Source organism: Myotis yumanensis, unplaced genomic scaffold (assembly GCF_028538775.1).
Source record: "Myotis yumanensis isolate MYYU_CA2020_CCGP unplaced genomic scaffold, mMyoYum1.0.hap1 SCAF_10, whole genome shotgun sequence".
Classification (NCBI taxonomy): Eukaryota; Metazoa; Chordata; class Mammalia; order Chiroptera; family Vespertilionidae; genus Myotis; species Myotis yumanensis.
The window spans coordinates 55,070,799-55,089,941 of NW_027223761.1; the positions used below are offsets into that span (position 1 = coordinate 55,070,799).

The 19,143-nt window shown below is 47.8% G+C and overlaps 1 protein-coding gene across 1 annotated transcript; it reads right to left on the reverse strand.

Moving 5' to 3' along the window:
* Positions 1 to 1,496: 1,496 nt before the first annotated feature.
* On the reverse strand, positions 1,497 to 10,594 carry FZD4 (frizzled class receptor 4). Its single transcript, XM_070425818.1, has 2 exons — positions 10,281 to 10,594; positions 1,497 to 7,920 (listed from the first exon to the last, which is right to left on the reverse strand). Exons 1-2 carry the CDS (start codon positions 10,560 to 10,562, stop codon positions 6,592 to 6,594), a joined length of 1,611 nt encoding a protein of 536 aa, XP_070281919.1. The 5' UTR covers positions 10,563 to 10,594; the 3' UTR covers positions 1,497 to 6,591.
* Between the last annotated feature and the right edge of the window lie 8,549 nt (positions 10,595 to 19,143).

Genomic DNA, 19,143 nt, shown 5'->3' on the forward strand with positions numbered 1-19,143 from the left:
AGACCCTATTTCAAAATAAGTTCACATTTACAGGCATGATGGTTAGGACTTCAACATGTCTTTTGGGTGGACACAGTTCAACCCATAATGGATTGTAAGAAAAACAAAAATGAAACCCTGGGCAAGGCCAGAGAAGACCTGGTGTCCAACCTCACACCTCCCATTGGGGTACCCTTGAACTCTCAAAGTTTCTGTCCTCCTCTCTAAAGCAAAGCAGTGCCTGCTCTGCTTACTTCACAGATGCCATGAGAATAAAATAATTTTTAAACAATTATTTTCTATATGGAGAGTATTTCTACAAGTGCAAGGGATTATGAATTCATTTCAGATTGTGTTGACTTTTCCTTAACTTCATAACTACTTGATGAGTAGGTAATAACATGAGAAACATGGCCTGCTTTACAGGGAAGAGAATTTAAATTACATGCTTCCCTTCGCTTATGTTCTGAGATAAAAGTATAATGGCAATCTACAGAGAACAGTAGTGCAGATCCTTGTGCCCTGGGCTTTTTACTCACACCACAGCAGGGTGGTACTTAGGTGAAACTAACGGGTAGAAAGCAATCAAAAGGCAAACCAATAGGCCCTGGCTGGTGTGGCTCAGTTGGTTGAGCATCGTCCCATGCACCAAGAAGTCACCAGTTCGATTACTAGTCAGGGCCCAGGCCCAGGTTGCAGGCTTGATCCCCAGTAGAGGGCCTGCAAAAGGCAGCTGATCCATGTTTCTCTTGCTTTCCCTCTCTCGCTAAAATCAATAAAAACATATTTTTTTAAAAAACGCAAACCAAGAGGGTCAATGTTCTCCTCTGGGACATCAGCAGACATCTCCAGTGGTAGTGACTCCTCGTCCCCTGTCTGTGTGGTCCACGACAATGTCCTGCTAATGGCTTTGAATCTGCTCTGTCTGATGGTTTTTCTGAATATGGGGACACAGACCACCCAACTTATAAAATTATCTTAAAAAGTCATTTTCCTGGCTGACTGATGAGACATACATACTCCCATGTCTGTTACACAAAATAGAACCATTGTATAGCCAGAAATAAAATTCTGCAGTCCAAAAAAAAAAAAAAAGCCCCTTGTACGAGGCCTGAAGCTCTAGCAGTGGTAGGGAAACACTGTCAGGCCAGCAGATTAAGTCAAAGGGACTTGGAAGTTGTATAAAAACCTCGACACATACGGGAAGGGCCAAGAAGAAGTGCCATGCAATGACAGCCTGAGAACCATAGTTCTGTCCAAAGCATCATGCGACCACCTGGGCGTTAGTGAGGATCACAGTCGTGACAAATGCTACTGACCTTGGACCTTGGGGGTTTGCTGACCCAGGAGAAATCCCAGAGGGGAAAAACAGCCCCAGCAAAAAGAAACAAAGGGGCTCTCAGAGAGAAGCTCTCCATCGGCCCTGCAAACGGAATTCTCCATTTTTCTCAGTGTTGGGTGCGTGTGCTTCCCAGGGATCTCGCACACATTCAGGAATATGCTGATCACACACGAGGTAATAAACAAAAGTTTATTTTCCTTTGATACAAAAATTAAATAGCAAAGTTTATTTATTTATTTTGTACAGCGATAAATTAGAAATTTACAGTACAGACATCAATGCAGACACACGTTTGTACATCCTTAAAAGCGGGGTCCATTTCCTTTGATGGTCAGCGATGCGTTCAGGGCATGTGTAGCCGGGTTTGCCTGGTACCTGTATGTCAAACATCTGAAAGTTTCCAGGTTGGCCTCGAGGTGGCTGGAGCTGCAGGGAGGCAAGGGGCTCTGGGGAAAGGGCCAGGGAGCACTAGCTTCACTGTGGCGTGAGCAGGTGGAGTCCCATTCATCTTTTCACAGATCCAGCTGGTATTTGTTCCACCCTTCCTACAATGGGCTCAAGGGGCCTTCATCCTCAGACCTTTTAAAGTCTTACATTTCTGTGAGGTAGAAAAAAATTCAGAACCACCAAGATGCCCCATGGTGAGAGACCCAGGCCTGCTCTGGTCAAAGCCCACAGCTAGTCCGGGCCAGGGCCCATCAGCAGGGCGGGAACGGTGCACACCTGGGAGACCAGATGGGCCCAGCCATCACGGGGCACAGCTGCCCTTGCTCTTGCCCCTCTTCTCAGAAGCCTTCTGGAATGACAGTGGTCATGTACTGAATATCACAGGGGATCAGGGAGCTACAAAAGCTGGAAGGGCAAGGCTCACACAGGACCCCAAACAGGTCCACTACCAATCGCCTGGGTGAATACTGAGAATTTGCTGGTGCAAAGAAGAAGGAAAACAGATAAACCAGAAACAGAAACAAGTTACTCTAAGGTCATGGGGCTTAGAAAAGGCCTGCCGGGGGCATCCGGGTCCACTTCCGTCCTGGTAATGTCCCACGAGCTATTACTGCCCGTGGGCAAGGCAAGAGGCAGCAGCAGAAAGCTCTGGCCAGGCCACAGTGAAGCAAAATACATTATTTAAGCCTCTGGTATCTGATCCTAGGTAGGAGCAAAATGCTCTCCTAGGAGTTTCCAAGATCTGTGAACTAGGCCCAGAAGAAAAACGATAACCTGGATCCTTTGCCAGACATGATACAAACCCAGCCAGGGACTCTGAACCCAAATACAATAAAGGAGCAAAAAGAACTGTCAGAGTCCAGTGACTCAACATAATTGGCTGAAACAGCAACTCTCCCCCAATCTCCTCCATCGCAGATTGAAATTCAGGATGTAGACTGATTCAGCGGGAAGAGAGGGGGGTGTTTCGAAAGTCTCTGCTCTGTGTCTCTCTTCCCTACCTGCTGCTGAGGTCACCTCACCAGAATCCAAAGATTGCACCGTCCTGGTGAAATCCCTCTGCACTGAGTACCCTCCGGGGCTGAGTTCCTCTTTTCGACCTCAGGTCCCAGCTTGGCTCCCAACAGAGTAAGCACTGAATTCTGTGGCCAGGAGGCAGAGTGGGGGCAGAGAGGACAGAGCTGGGGGTGCTGGTGAAGTCACAGCTCAGAACTGGATACAGAAGCTTCCCACACTCTGGGTTTGGGGGTGCAGGTGAGGGAGTGACCCGAGAGAGGAAAGTCAGAGAGCATCTCAGGAGAAACGTGTCACCCCTTCTCAGGTTTCAGGCCCCTGAGCAAGCTGCCAGCTCAGAAGCAGCCTCAGAGAGCAGGAAACAGGTCTCCATAGAGGAAAAAGGATATGAATCAACCAAGTAGCTCAACCAGATGGTTCTGGCCATTTCCACCCTATCCCATGTCTCTCTGCCCTGAGACCCGGCCTTAACGAGGGAGGAGAAAGGAGTTTGTCAGAGAGGCGGCTGGACAGGTGCCCTTAGGCTCTGCTGAATAAGATCTCCGGAGGCCAAGGCATGTGTAAGAAGCTACAAGTGTACCTACTTATTCTAGACTCCAGAGAAAACAACAACAACCCTAACCTTTTTCCTAGCAAGATACTGTCCGAAAATTTCCTGTGCAAGCTGCATGGAACACCCCAAGCCCTGAACTGCCTACGCCCAGAGCCACATTAGATGTGGGCACTCACGTGCTCACAGCCGATTTCATAGTGTTCCTTGGGATTTCCACAAAAACGCTATGAAACAGCGGATGCTTCCTGTCAGAGCCCCGTCATCGATTTGCAGGAAATTCTGGGAAGGGATCAGAGATGCATCAAAGAGAGAAAGACCCAGGAGGAGGTTTAGGGGATGAAGACAGTGAAAGAGATGGCAATTCAGACACACTCACACCTTTCCAAAACCAATGGCGAAGTTCAGCAGACCCAGGAGCATCCTGGTCTAGGGCAGTGAGAACAGAGCTTACCCTCCGGGACATCGCCTATGGTGCCTGCCACAGGACCTTACACACAGTTGGTGCTCAAGCAATGTGCTAATAATCGATCTTTTTTTTTTTTTTCTTTTTAGACAAAACCAATGTAAGAGGGGATGGAATCACTTCAGGGTAACTGGTAACTGACTCCTTAGCCACCAGCTCCTTTCCTGAAACCATGAACACTCTCCATGAGTGTGAAAGGAAAGGCCCATCACCCTGTGACGTTGCCAAGGCCAGTAACCCAGCTGCATCCACAGCCACTTCTGATCAAGTACACTGCCCCCCAGGAGGCAAGAGCTTTGCTAGAGAGACAAGTTGTCAAGGCACAGAACTCAATGTCCAGGTCCACTCATGTACTCTTAGTGTCATTATTATTATGGCATCATTCACAAATATTGAGCACCTACTCTGCGCCCTCTGCTAGGTGCTGCCTTGGTCACACCATCGCCAAAACATGACAAAGAAAATTGCATTACAGACCCCAGCATGCTAACAGCAAGGCCAGTGCCCGGCTGCACGGTCCTTCCCTGGCCTGGGCCAGAGGCTCCGAACAACTCCCAAGACACCAGAGCAGAGCGTGAGTAAGGGCAGGCTCTGCCCCTGGGTGCAGGCTCCAGGGCCCTGGCCAGCTATGGGAACTGTCTGCAAGCAGCCAGGGAGTTCACATTGAACATTTCATAGGCAATGTGGTCTCAGATGGAGTTCAACCGGTCCTCCCAAGGACCCTTTCTCATGCTCCTGAAGCCCTGACCCCGGAGGCCAGCCAAGGTGGCCAGGCTGGGCACACCCAGCAGGCTCCCCCAACCCCCTCCCGTGCCTACTTAGTGACTGTCTCCAAAACCTCAAGACTTTCCCTTCCAGAACCTACAACAGGCCTTTATATGCAATTTCATCTCGGACTGTGCAAGAACCACACAAAAGCAAAGGGGAGAAGGAAGGAACATGTCGAACCATGGGCATAAAGCTCAAACAAACAGAAAGCCATGCTTATTTCCAGAATTTGCCTACATATTTGGAATTTTGAGTCCCTGGAGATGTTTTTCCATTAAAAAAGAAGTGATAAAAGAGCTTTCCTACCTGTTTTTTTTTAAAGTGGGGCATGAATAAATAAATAAAGGAGTCATTGCAAAGTAGTCGCTGAAGCAGACAGGTAAGAGTTACAAGGAGAACAACCTGCGACAGTGTCAACAATTTGTCCCGGAGATCTGGTGATTAGAAGGCCTAAGGCGGGTTATAAGAGAAAGGCCAGTTACAATTTTAAAAGAATTGCAACTTTGGAGAGGCTGCTAGGGGGTACCCCCTTGTAAGGAACATAAAGCATAAATTTTAAAAGCTCTGGATACCTCCGCAAAAGGCAATTAAGACCTGTGCTGTTAGAGTTTGCAGTTCATTTCATAGGGTCTACACTTTATTCGCTACAAACCAATCAGCTGCTGGCTGGCATTCTGGAGATTCATTAGGCACCATATAAATACTCCAGGCCACGCTGCCTCCAATGAAATCTTATAAGGAGCCTTTGCCAATTACTGGGAAACAATTATACAGCAAGTAGTTGGATTAGCTGTCCTTAGTCCCCTCTACAACACTGAAAAAGTCCCCATTGTGGCAGGTAGACCAGACTTTTCTGATAACACTCTTATGCTAAAAGAAAAAAAAAAGGCACTATCATTCCGAGAATGCAAGTTGACCACAGTTTGAAAGTCAGTTCAGTATACTATTATGTCATGGTCCAAGAATGTGCTTTTAATTGTAATTGACACACAAAAATTACACAGTTTAATCTGTGTGAATGCAAAGTTGCCAAGAAACTTAACATTTTAGCTCTTCCAGACTGGCGTCTGCATAGATGCAATCACACAAAGTAAAATATATTAAGTCCCCATTGCTCAATGCAATAGGTCTCTGGGGTCGGTAAGGTAAGTCGACTTGGTAAATCTCATTTTCCTCTGAATTAAGTGATTGTCAGAAAGTGAATCACCCTTTCATCCCCCCTCATTAGGCACGCTGCAGTGCAAAAATTCCTATAAAAATGCCTATTTTGAGTTATGAATGTAAAATGAAAAAAAAACCACAACAACATAAAAACAGCAGCAGCCTCAAACAGACATGTTGAAATTTAAGAAGAGAGAGAAGAAAAATCCACTGGATACCTTATGTGTGTTTGTACAGTACTTTTGTTTGTTCAAACAATTCTGTTTTATGACAAAGGCACTGAAAGATTCTGACACCACCTCTTGGGAGAGCAATCCTCAAGTTCTAAACAGCAGACAATGCGCCACAGAAAATGTTTATGTTAGATCAGCCAAACTATAAAACTCTTGTAACACGTCTCTGAACCCGGCATTTCCAGTGTTTATAGATTGCTTTGCTATCTGAAAGACCCAGTTAGTATTTTAAATTTTAAAGAGTTAAAAAAAAAAAAGTTAATCTTTCTCCCTGCAAGTTACCTACGCACAGCTCAAATCCCACCCCTCAGGGAAAAGCAGCATCGCTGGAATCTAGGCAGGACCTCCACGCTCCAAGTTGCGACCTGCTAAAGTGATCAATGTTATGATTTTTCACAGCTTTGAGAGCCTCTAACTGGCTTTTCCATTTTGGATTATTCCAAAGTCTGCAGCAAAATCATTAGTTTTATGATGCTGGTGTGAGAGGGAGAAGGTAGTGGGTGAAGGGGGTCACCTTAGGGTGGCTAGTTTGTTTAAACTGAGATTCACTGCATGAAACTTTTAGTAGCATTTACACTGAAATGCTGGCATTTCCCCAACAAAATTTGGGAAGCGTGGAGGCTGGCTAGCTTTAGACCACAGTTTCATTGCCTTTCCCAGGCTTTACCCAACCATTCCCCCTTTTTTCTCTCTTTACCTTCCCAGAATTCACCAATCTGTTGGAACACTTCTGCCATGTGTGAAGAGTTTTGGCAGACCAAATCCACATGCCCGAAGTGATGCCCACCAGCAAAGACATAAAAATTTTCAACATTTCAACGGCCATATTGGAGTCATCCGCGGAATAGCGGAAAAGCGCCCAGTTGGAGATTTCATAGAAATAGCAGGCAATCACGCAGGTTGCAGGAACCGTGTACAGGACTGAGAAGACCCCGATCTTGACCATGAGCCTTTCCAACTTGTCGGTCTTTGTCCCATCCTTTTGAAGATTTGACCGAATTTTGAACAAGGCCACCAAGCCTGCAGCGATGAACAAAGTTCCGATCACCAGGTAGGTGAACAGGGGAGCCACCACGAAGCCGGTGAGGGCATCAAGGTTTTGGTTCCCAACGTAGCACAGGCCCGTGAGTTCATCTGCATCCACCAGTCTCATAATCAAGATGACAATGGTCTTCACCGCGGGGATGGCCCAGGCGGCAATGTGGAAATAGGAGCTGTGCATTTCAATGGCTTCATGACCCCATTTGAGTCCAGCTGCCAAAAACCAAGTGAGTGTCAGAATAACCCACCAGATGGAGCTGGCCATTCCAAAAAAGTACATCAGCAAGAAAATGATTGCACATCCTGTGTTCTTAAGTCCTTCTTGGATGAGAACAGGTTCTGCTGCCTCTTCAAAATCGCAGGATATCCTTTCCCGGCCTACAGTCAGCCTGACAATATAAGCAATGCTATAAATATTATAGCACATACTGAGAAAGATGATGGGGCGCTCAGGGTAGGAAAACCTGGAGGAATCGATCAGGAAGGTCAGCACGGTGAAGGCGGTGGAGATGAAGCACAGGCTGGCCCACACGGCCATCCAGACGTCGGTGAACTCCTTGGCCGAGCGGCTGTATAAGCCAGCATCGTAGCCGCACTTGAGGACGCAGTTCAGGCTCCTTTTCACCCAGATGTACTGATCGGAGTTGGTCCCCACGGAAGGGCACTCTTCCCCAGGCTGGTTGGAGTTTTTGTGGGGTAACGGCACCTCCTCGTCCCCTGGCCCTTCCATGCACATGTGGTTGTGGTCGTTCTGGGGTGGGAATTTGCTGCAGTTCAGGCTCTCCGGCCAGGCAAATCCAAACTCCTTCAGGACAGGTTCACAGCGTCTCTTGACAGAAAGACACATGCCGCCGCACGGGCCGATGGGGATGTTGATCTTCTCTGTGCACATTGGCACATACACGGAACAAAGGAAGAACTGGAAAAGTAATGAAATGGGCAAAGAAAACAGTGACTGGGAAGTATGACCAAAGGCTCGCACAAAGCTGAGTTGTGAATGCTTCCAGGCATAGCACACAACTACTTTTAAACCTGCCTATAGGGAGTCTGGCCATTCATGCTGACCTCAGACAAGGATGCCTAGTAATCCCCTACACACTTTTCTTCTTTGGGTCCTAGTAATCCTTTCCAGGGGAACATAAATAAATACATGTATAAAAAGGACCCAAAGAATTATATAATCCCCTTTTGTACTGTGCTTAATAAGTCTTAAAAGACTTAACGTTGAGTTCTCCCTCCCTTTTCAGCTACTATTTGAAAGAGCAGAACAGACTAATCAAATGATAGTCATTTTGGTGATGGGTGATTTGTTTTTTCTTTAAAAAAAAAAATTTATTGATTTCAGAGAGGAAGAGAGAGGGAGAGATAGAAACATCAATGATGAGAGAGAATCGTTGATCGGCTGTCTCCTGTATGCCCCACACTGGGGATCGAGCCCGAAACCTGGGCATGTGCCCTTGACCGGAATGGAACCCAGGACAACTTCAGTCCACAGGCCGACAGTCTATCCACTGAGCCAAACCAGTTAGGGCTGGGTAATTTATTTTTCATCCCCATTTCTTTATCACCATGAAAATAAAGGTTAAAAAAAAGCAGACCCACCTCTTCTCCTGGTAATATTCTCTCTTTTCTGTACTTTATCCCTTAAAATTATTGTTCATATCGAAACAGAAAGTATCCTAATTAAGATACTGTTAGACCCAATGATGGGATGCAGGAGGGGATGCAGGCTGAGGTCTCTGGTCCCCAGGGGTTTGTTTGGCCAGGTTTCCACTTTGAATAATAATGAAGCACAATAGGAAAATATAAATGTTAAGTCCCTGACACTGCAGTACCAGCAGGGGAGAGTGCAGTTGCTGTCCTCAATTCCTCCAGCATTGATAAACAGCCTGCTTGGCTCCTTACAGATGTTGTCTATGAAGTCTAGAGTTACAAGTAACTATTTTCCAGCATGTAAAGGGATCCAGTCCTGTCCTTCAAAACAGCTTGGCTGCCGCCCCAGGATACATGCAATTAAAAATATATATCCCTGGAAAAGCCGTTTCTCCAACAAAAAAATTGCCACTGATGTCAGGATATGTTCTGTTTCCAAACCGAGAGCTAGCGGGTCATTTCTTAAGCTTTTATAACCTAGTTCTGAAGGTCTGGAACTTCCAAGGGGACACTTCACCAGCAACAGGTCTAATCCCAGCCATCTTTCTGAAACCACAACCTAACTTTTAAAATGACCTATATAAAAACATGCACCAGTAAGTAAGCTGCCTGCTTGTCTCTTATCTCTCAGAAGTTATAACCAGAACCACTGATTTCTAAAGCTTTTAGCTAGCCTGGACAACGATCCCCTATTTTCACCAATCTCTCCCTTTTCTAAAATTCAAAAGAAAAAAAAAATCACTCATAGTCTCATCAAACAAAACACAAGTGTGAACACTTTTTAAAAAATGTCCTTTCAATCCTTTTTCTTTTCCAATGAATTGGGTGTTGTTTTTGTAAAATTGTAATCACCTTGTATATAGGCAAATTCTTTCTTCACTTACAATTGTAGGATGAACGTTTTCTGTATCATTACATAAGCTTAAAACATGTGTAATGACTGCAAACAACAACCACAATCCCCCAATATGCAAACTGCCTTCTCCAACATACAAACTACCTTTTTCCCAAGCTGTGTTTTCTCCCCCTCCAAGTACTAAACCTGCCCTCATCAACCCTGAGGATAAGAATAAACTCAAGCCAATGCAACCATTCCTTTCTGCATGACCTCTACAATCAGGCGGGCCACTCCGCAGAAAAAGGGGGAAGTGGTGTTTCATTGAACAAACCACCCAGAAATATGGGGGAGAAATGAGGTCGGTGAGGGAGAAGTTCCCAGCTCCTTATCTCTCCTTCCAAGTCTTAGCTGCAGCTGGCTGCCCCGCCGGGGACTCGCCCACTGAGCAGCGGCGGCCAGAATCCTTGGCAAAGATAACCCTCAGCTCCACTGGGGTTAGGGGCTTGGCCAGACACGGTGGGCAGGGGAGAGAAACGGAAGGGCGGGGTGTAAGAGTGGGTTCTTTCGCAGGCCAGATGACTTACACAACGTTTTGGCTGCCAGTCCCTGAGAAGGGACAGACAAGTGGGGGTGGGGATGGAAATCACTTTTTCAGGATTATACCCTTTAGCCTAGAAAGCTGGCAGGGGGCCTCGACTTGCTAAGGGTTCCACCGAGTTAGTTTGGGGCGTCCCTGCCCAAGGGTCTCGCCGGGGATGGGGGTGGGGGCGGGGGTAGGGGGCGCCCACCTGCAGCTGGCTGGAGCAGCCGTACTGGATGAGCGGCGTGAAAGTTGTCAGCTGCAGCTCGGCGTCCGTCTGCAGCTCGTGCCCCACCAGGTTGGGCATCTTGGTCACGTTGTAGCCCAGGTTCTGGCACATGGAGATGCGGATGGGGTCGCAGCGCCGCTCCTCCTCGTCCCCGAAGCCCCAAGCCGGCCCCAAGAGCAGCAGCACCAGCAGCAGCCGCAGACTGAGACCGACGCCCCCGGGCGCCCCCAGGACGCTCGGCCCTGCGCCCCGCCAGGCCATGGCCAGAGCCGGGGGCAGCAGCGGCGGCGGCGGCGGCGGCTGCTCCAGCAGACACCCCCAGTTTGCCCGGGGGTCGCGCTGCTCCCAGCTCCGGGGCAGGGAGTGTGATAAGGCGCCAAGGGCGACGAGGGTGCAGCGGTCGGCTCTCCAGCAGCTGCGCGCAACTGTGGGGGATATTAGACTCCCCGGGGCGAGGCCGAGAGACAGGCTGCTAGGGTCATGGCTGCAGGCGGCGAGCCTCGGACCCAGCGCCGGCCGCGTCGGCTCGGGGTCTCCGCGAAGCCCGCCAGCGCCCAGCGCCGCGCCGCTCTCACCGCCCGAGCCCTCCCGGGCGCTAGAAGTTCGCTGGGCGGTGGCGGGGCTGGACGGACAGCGCGCCTCTCCAATGGCCGGGCGCTGTGAGCAGCGGGGGGCGGGGCCACTCTGCCGCTGGAGGGCCAGGCCCCGCCCGCCCGCTGCCCTCCCCGCCCCCCCTCCCTCCCCCGAGCGCCCCGCCCCGCTCCCCGGCTCTCACTTTCCTCCCACCCGTTTCGCCGGGTTCGGGGGCGAGGCAGGGATGGAGCCGGGTTGCTCCGGCCGGGACAGCCGGCACCCCCCTCTCCCAGGTGAGAAGTGCTCCCAGAATGGGTGGGCTCCCGTTCCTTTCCTTTTCCAGCTGTCACCTCGGTCCACGGCCACCTCCCCGTCAGGCAGGGAAACCCATACAAAGAACACGGGATGTGGATTTACGGAGATTGCGGCTTTAAATCCCGGCTGCGTGACCTTGAGCAAATTGCACAACCTCTCGGCGCCGTTCTCCTCGTCCTTAAAGAGACGCGGGAGGATTAGCCATCAGGCGTAAAAACGCTTAGCACGGTGCCTGGTACAGCCCGCGCGCGCAGCTATTTCCACTCCCCACTTGCTCGGGTGGGAGCCCGGCCCCCTCTCCCCGCCCCCAGGCTCGGCCGACCTGCGCCCGGGAGCTCCTGCCTCCAGCCGCGAGTGGGGGAGGCGCCCCGGAGCCGCCGAGCGGCCGAGGGTCTCGCGCTCCGATTTCCTCGCCGCATGAAATGAAATTCCACAGGGGGATTCGAAAGGAAATGAAGCCGGGAAGCTCCGTGCTTCTCGGCCCGCCGCCCTTCCTGTCTCGGGGACACGGTTTCTAAATAAGGTTGGGAGGGAGAGAGGGCGGGAGGGGAGAGGCTCGACCTGCTCTAGAGAAGAAAAGGGGTGTGTGGGGGAGGGAGATGGGCTAGAAGGCGCACAGCTACCGGGGCTCCCCTCTTCCTGGGTCTCAGGCATCCTTGCCTGCAGCCTGTATCTCTAACTTATTCTGCTTCTGCGCAGGGTTCTGGGGATCTGGGGACCATGCGACCTGGTTTCAATCCAACTTAACCCCTCTCTCATTCTCAGCCCTTCCCCCACCTGCACCCCCCTCCCCAGAGCTGTGGGCTAGTTGCCCCTCTCAGGTTTCCAAGTGGGCCAGGGAAACCCTCAGCAGGTGGATTCCTAAACCATGTACTTGTTGCTTTACTGTGGTCAAGTTACTGTGAGTCTCAGCCTCTATCTGGCCATCCGTGAAGTGGGAAGCTCATGTCTACATCACACAGTTGTTCTAGGAGTTAAATGAGGTGATACCTGTAAGGCATTTAGCTCCGCATCTGGCGCAGTGTCCAGTAAGTGCTGAATACCTTAGTTACTGATGTGGGACGGCCTCCTGCTTCCCAGCACCTTGCCAAAGACATCTCCAGTAGCCCAGATCTGAGGATCTGGGTGAAGAGCTTTCTTCTCTTTTTCTGAGACATGCCACTGTTTTCCTGGGGTTGTTGACAGGACCACGCTTTTGTGTGTGTGTCTGTGTGTGTCCTCCCACGTCAGCTAAGTCGGGCATATGGCAGAGGCTGGATATAAGTTGGAAGGATGTCTGTGCCACTAAGTGCTCATATTCTGTTTTGTATTTTTAGTTTTCTTTTCTCATATTGGCAACTATTTCCTTGGCTGAAGGAAAGAATGGAATCAACATTTTTGGTGTTTGGCTCTGTACGGGAACTGTGTTGTACACATAGAAGCTACAACTGTCTCCAGCCACCGTCATCATCATCATCATCATCTCCTGGGGAAGGAGACTCCGTTAGCCTCCGAAAGAGATGAAGAAACTGAGGCTAGAACCAAAGTGATAGAAAATGAAAGATCAGTCAAGCCAGGGCCGAAAAGAGGCCTTTCAGAGATGGGGAACAGGGTCATTTCTCCAGAAAATTTCCCAGCTGGAAATCGACGTACTCAGCAGTAGGGTTAAAGCTTCTGAATGCCTGTGCTGAGTAACGCATGACACCATTGGCCTACATAGATGAATAAACAATTAGATGTATGCATCAAGTAAATAGATGATCCCCACCCTCTAGGACTCACAGGAGACAAAGCATAAACAGACAACTGTAACTCAATGCGATAAATGCACAGGGAGAATTTTAGGTAAATCCAAAGTAGAGGTAGCTACGTGAGGAGGGCTGCTCAAAGGGAGATAATCGCAGGGATTCTGAGCTACTCAACAAAGCAGCGTTAGTGAGCAATGGCATTTCTCCTAGGGCAGTGGTCGGCACACTCATTAGTCAGCAGAGCCAAATATCAACAGTACAACGATTAAAATTTCTTTTGAGAGCCAATTTTTTTAAACATAAACTATATAGGTAGGTACATTGTGATTAACTTAATTAGGGTACTCCTAAGGCTTAGGAAGAGCCACATTCAAGGGGCCAAAGAGCCGCATATGGCTCGCGTGCCGCAGTTTGCCGACCACGGTCCTAGGGTACTTGCAGGGAGGATAGGAGGGCTTGCTTTGCGCTAAAGATATGCGTACATGATTTATTAAACAGTGACCTCCATGAAGACAAGGAGCAGGTGCTGTCCTTTGCACAGGACCTGGCACATAGAGGGAACGTCATTAAGTGCTGGGTGAATGAACACTGTTAACGATCAATAACAAATAACTCATATAGAACTTATACCAGATTAAGGGCTAAGTGCTTTACATGCATATTATCTCTTTTATTTTGCACAACAGCTTGAGAAAACTCATGTTCTGGGCAGTTAAGCAATTTGCCCAAGGTTACCCAGGAAGTGACCGAAAAGGGCTCCGGTGCATGTCCACCTGGCCCAGGTCTGTGTGCAGTGCATGGTGCTGCTCTCACCGAGGAAACTGTGGACACTCAGTCTTCTCTATAGTTAGAGGTGACCCTTTTATGTTCTGGGCCTCTCGTACCTGGCCCTGGCATCCCTGCCTCATCTTGCTTGAAGCAACTGTCTCCTTTCAGAACACTCGAAGAAGAAGGCCATCCCCTGTCAGAAGCTTTCCCTGTCAACAGCTTTTCTTTCCCTGCATGGAACTCATCGCAGGTATTTTCCAAAAAAGAAAGCCAGGGGAATCACATTTCAGTCTGAATGTGGAAAGAAAACAAAGACCACAACTTAGAGCTAAGTCTGAATGGCCTGGAGCCCCTCAGCCTCCCTCTCACAGAGTGGTTTACACAGCCGCCCGTCTGCTCCTGGTGACAGGCATGGCATGTTTGTCTTTGTTGCAGAAAACACTTCCAGGCAGAGGGCTATCCACCCTGTGACATGCAAAGCATTTAGGAGAGAAGCAGAAGATAGGGACACATGAATAGGACCTTCCATTAACCTAAAGGGCAGGCCATGGGCCCCTAGTGGCTCTGGCCTGAGTGCCTGGGCAGCTCCCTCTGTCCACTCTCAGTCATAAAGACACATGCAGCACACTTTGGAGATGCAACAAACATGACTTTGGGGGGCAGGGGGGCAGTTGGAGGGCTCTCCATTTGCATCTAATGAGAGGCCGGGTTCTAATTAACTCCTGTGATGTGTTAATTTTTCAACCTGACATTTTCTGCTCTAATAGATTCTTGTAATGGTTCCTAAATTAAAGGCTGCATTTAAAGACTAGCGTTTAGGTTAAAATCCACCACCTAGGGGGGGTGGCGTGGGGGGTGTAAACATCCTTTCCTTCATAAGGAAAACCTCTCATTTGCAGTTTTTTGCTAACCCAATTAAGTGCTGAAGTAGTCACTCCAGAGCCTGCTTTTCATTTTCTGCGAAACAATCCAACTAATCCATATTCAGTAGCTTCCAAGAAAAGTCTTATTCCAACCACTCACGAAGAAACCAGCTTCTTTGAATCTGGACAGAACATTTAGAATTCACAAAGAGCTGTCTTGATGGAAAATGCGAGAAAGTGGTTCATTATCAACCTGTTTAGTTTTTGAGGGGGAAATTCACTGGAACTAAAACCTCATGGGATTGGCAATTCACTGTGGAAAACAGAAGCATAGGGAGAAGTCATGCCACATCCCATTCGTTTATAGATAGTCAAGGTGCTCCATCTTCTCTGGTACCCAAACTAGCTATAAAACAAGAACGTGCATACTGGGTAAGGTGGAACACTAACCCTAACCCTAACTGGAATCTTGCTTAAAGTGGAAGAATCAGAGGCCCCCAAGAGGTTAAGTAACAGCTCTTGAAGGGCAGAGCCAAACCTTCTTATCTATTGCACCACTAGCCAGCAGAGAAGAATCCAGTCACCACAGAGCTCTTGCATGTCAAGGAATCAGAGCCCTGTTCGCCTACCAAGCATAAGACAGTACATAAGGCATTCTATCTGTTGGTGGTGATGGTTTAATATATAGGTGAGTAACCATGAACCTTTGCAAGAGGCAAAAAATAATGCAAACACATCCACAACTTCATTTCATTTCAATATTTATCAGTCAAGCCACTAGCCAATGTTTAGTGATGGGTTACTGTGGAAATGTCACTGAGAGGTCTTCCCTGAACTCATGTTTCAGCCTCCTTCGTCACTCACTCCTTAGCACTGCTTTATTTTCTTCACTAGAGGCCCAGTGCACAAATTCATGCACGGGTGGGGTCCCTCGGCCTGGCTGGCAATCGAGGCCTATTGGGGGGCCAGCCTGCCAGGGGGAGGAATCCCAGGAGGTTGGCTGTGGGAGCGCACTGACCATGAGGGTGCAGATCCTGCATTGAGTGTCTTCCCCTGGTGGTCACTGTGCATCATTGTCCCAGTTGTTCCAGTCATTCTAGTCATTTGGTTGTAATGGTCATTAGGCTTTTATACACACACACACACACAAACACATATATATATATATATGTATATATATATATACACATATATTTATGTATATATATACACTATATATATATACACATATATATATGTATATATATATACACACACAGATACTAGTCACCCAGTGCATAAAATTCATGCATGGGGGCATTCCCTCAGCCCCGCCTGCACCCTCTCCAATCGGGGACATCCCTCTCACAATCTGGGACCACTGGCTCCTAACCACTCACCTGCCTTCCGGCCTGATCATCCTGACTGCTCTCCCCTGCCGGCCTGATCCCCCTAACTGCTTTCCCCTGCCAGCCTGATCATCCTAACTGCTCTGCCCTGCCAGTCTGATTCCCCTAACTGCTCTCCCCTGCCAGCCTGATCGCCCCTAACAGCCTCTGCCTTGGCCCCACCACCATGGCTTTGTCCAAAAGGACGTCCAGAAGTTGTTTGATCTAATTAGCATATTACCCTTTTATTAGTATAGATAGGTGGCACTCACTGATGTCTGTAACTGGCTTGGTGATTTACTTGCTTATTTAATTTTCTCTTTCTCTCACCTGAAAAGAATCTTCACAAGAATAGGGTCTTAGTGATCTTCTTCACTAACATATACCTGGTGCCTAGGAGGTGCTCAATAAATATTTGTTAAATGAACAAACTTACATAGTACCTGCTGTTGTTCTCCCTGCAGTTGAGGACACAGAGTCTCAGAGAGATTAAGAAACTTGCCTCAGGTCCCACAGTAAATGGCAGAGTTGATATTTTAACACAGGTCCACCTGACTCCTCAGCTTATGCTTTTGACCAGTATGCATCCTAGTGTAGCTGGCTCCATTGCCTCCACAGTGTCCTGTTGGTGTGAAGTGCCTTATAGGATATTGGAGCTGGAATCTGTGCTAATCAGCTAGTTCCTTGCTTAGTCATTAAAGTTAATCAGTTAACAGCTATGTATTTATTAAGTCCATATAGTATGCACTGCTAAGGTAACTAAATTGCTCCTCCAATTGGGACAGACATTAAGGATGACTCATTTATCACTTCTTGGGAATTTCCAAATGCCTGCATTTTTATGTGATCATTCCTCAAATTTTCAGTTTCAAGAATTTGACTATTTGACTAAATTTTAAGCCTCCCTACCTTAGTTTTTTTCCATTATCTCTTTGGCCTTCAAGAATCCATACTAGGATTTCATTTCTATTCTAAAATGAGAAGAAAGGGCACATTTTAAGAAAAACAATTTTCAGATACATGCAAAGAAACAAACAGCTGATAGCATCTGTTAGATTACCAGAGACTGGGAAAGAACCTTCCAGATCATTATTACAGAACCTCACTCAAAAGCCAAGACCCAGAGGGTGGAGATGACTTATCTAAGACAGGGTTAGAACTAGATATCCTTTTCCTTGTCTCCAGGACTCTTTCTACCACATCATAATGTCTTCCTTCTACCTCCTTACCTGGGAAACGAGGATTGCTGTGGGAACCAGGTTATGCTAAATAGCAGCAGACCCATTTATCATACCTGAGGTTTCAGATGCATATACAGGGAGTTAGGTCATAGATTGTTCTGTCTAACCAGCCCTTTCTCTTACTCAACAACACCGCCACATATTACCACTCTCATGTTAAGAATGACTAGACCTGCCCCACCTGCCAATCCCTCCTCTACCTCAGCCATTCCATTTCTCCTTCCTCCATGCCCAAACATTGTATTTCAGAAAAGCTGTGTCAGATGACTTTCTAATGTTTGCTTCTGTGACTGCCGTAGCCTCCCTTGAGGAATAAGCCAAAACATCCCTACAAATGAATTCTGAATTATAGCATCCCCATGAGGCTGGAGCGGTGGGGGTTATATGGCTCAGGGGATGTTAGAACTGAAAAATAGTCTTAGAGACCAAGGAGTCTGCCTCATCACCTCATTTGCAGATAAATGTGGGTATTGAGAGAAAAGGAAATGTTGACTGTACACTTTGATAATACTAGCTAGACACGAAGCAAGACTAGAAACCAGGCCTTCTGGCTTCGAAAATCAGTACTGATTATATGATGCTGCAGCCTTGGCAGAAGGGACACAGTGAGCCCCAGGGAAAGGGTGTTAACTGACTACAATGCCTTTTCAGCAAAAAAATCAGGGAATTCTGTTTCCTTCTTAGAATTAAGCCCCACCATAGTAACTCTCTACAGGAAAAACAAAAGCAATACAATTTTTTAAAAAATCATCCTAGGGCCCTAACCGGTTTGGCTCAGTGGATAGAGCGTCGGCCTGCGGACTGAAGGGTCCCAGGTTCGATTCCAGTCAAGGGCATGTACCTTGGTTGTGGGCACGTCCCCAGTGGGGGGTGTGCAGGAGGCAAGCTGATGGATGTTTCTAACTCTCTATCCCTCTCTGTAAAAAAATCAATAAAATATATTTTTTTAAAAATCATCCTAGGGCTTTTGTGATAATTAAAGAGATACACGTATGAAGGTCCTTACCACTTGGCATGGAAAATTCTATTAGTTTTTCTTCACCTGTTTGTTGTGGCATTGAGTTAAACTTGCCTATGTTGTGGTGCTTAAATCCAAGATTTCTCCACTTCTCATTCTACTGGTGTTTTTTTTGTTTGTTTGTTTTCTTTCTTTCTTTCTTTTTTGTGCCTCTTAGTACAGGTGAACTTCCTGGACATAAATTCATCTTATCTATTATAATAAAAGGGTAATATGCTAATTAGACTGATGTCTTCTGGACGTCATTCCAGACATCCTTCCTGATGAAGCCAGGGCTGGAGGGAAGCCAGCCCGGGTCCCGGGTCCTGGGTCCTGGGTGCCTGGGGTAGCCAGAGGGAAGCCAGCCTGGGTCCCAGATGCCTGCCGGCGGCTGGAAGAGGGAAGCCTGGGTCCCAGGTGCTGGAGGGAAGCCAGTGCCGACAGCCAGGGGGAGGCCTACTCTTGCACAGATTTTCATGCGTTGAGCCTCTAGTCCTATACAGACAGTCCTTGGGTTACGTCGGACTCGACATACATCGTTTCGTGGTTATGTCGCCATCTCCCATTTATCTATAAAAAAAAAATGTTCCGTCATTTAGACATATGTACATATGTGCTTTATGTTTTTTATTATTTATTTATCACAAGTAAAGGTCAGGAATTGTTATCTTTCTTTCAAATTTTTTTTTACTGTTTCATTTTATTACTGCTGTATATGTGCTCCATGTGAGTGACATAAGTGCTTATGTAGGTGGGTTCTGACTTATGGTGAAAATCACTTTACTTCGCACCATAGGAACGGATCTCCGACGTAACCCGAAGACCTACTGTATAATAAAAGGCTAATATGCAAGTCGACCAAACAGCAGAACTACTGGTTGCTATGACGCACACTGACCACCAGGTGGCAGGTGCTCAACACAGGAGCTGCCCCCTGGTGGTCAGTGCACTCCCACAGGGGGAGCACTGCTCAGCCAGAAGCCATGCTCAT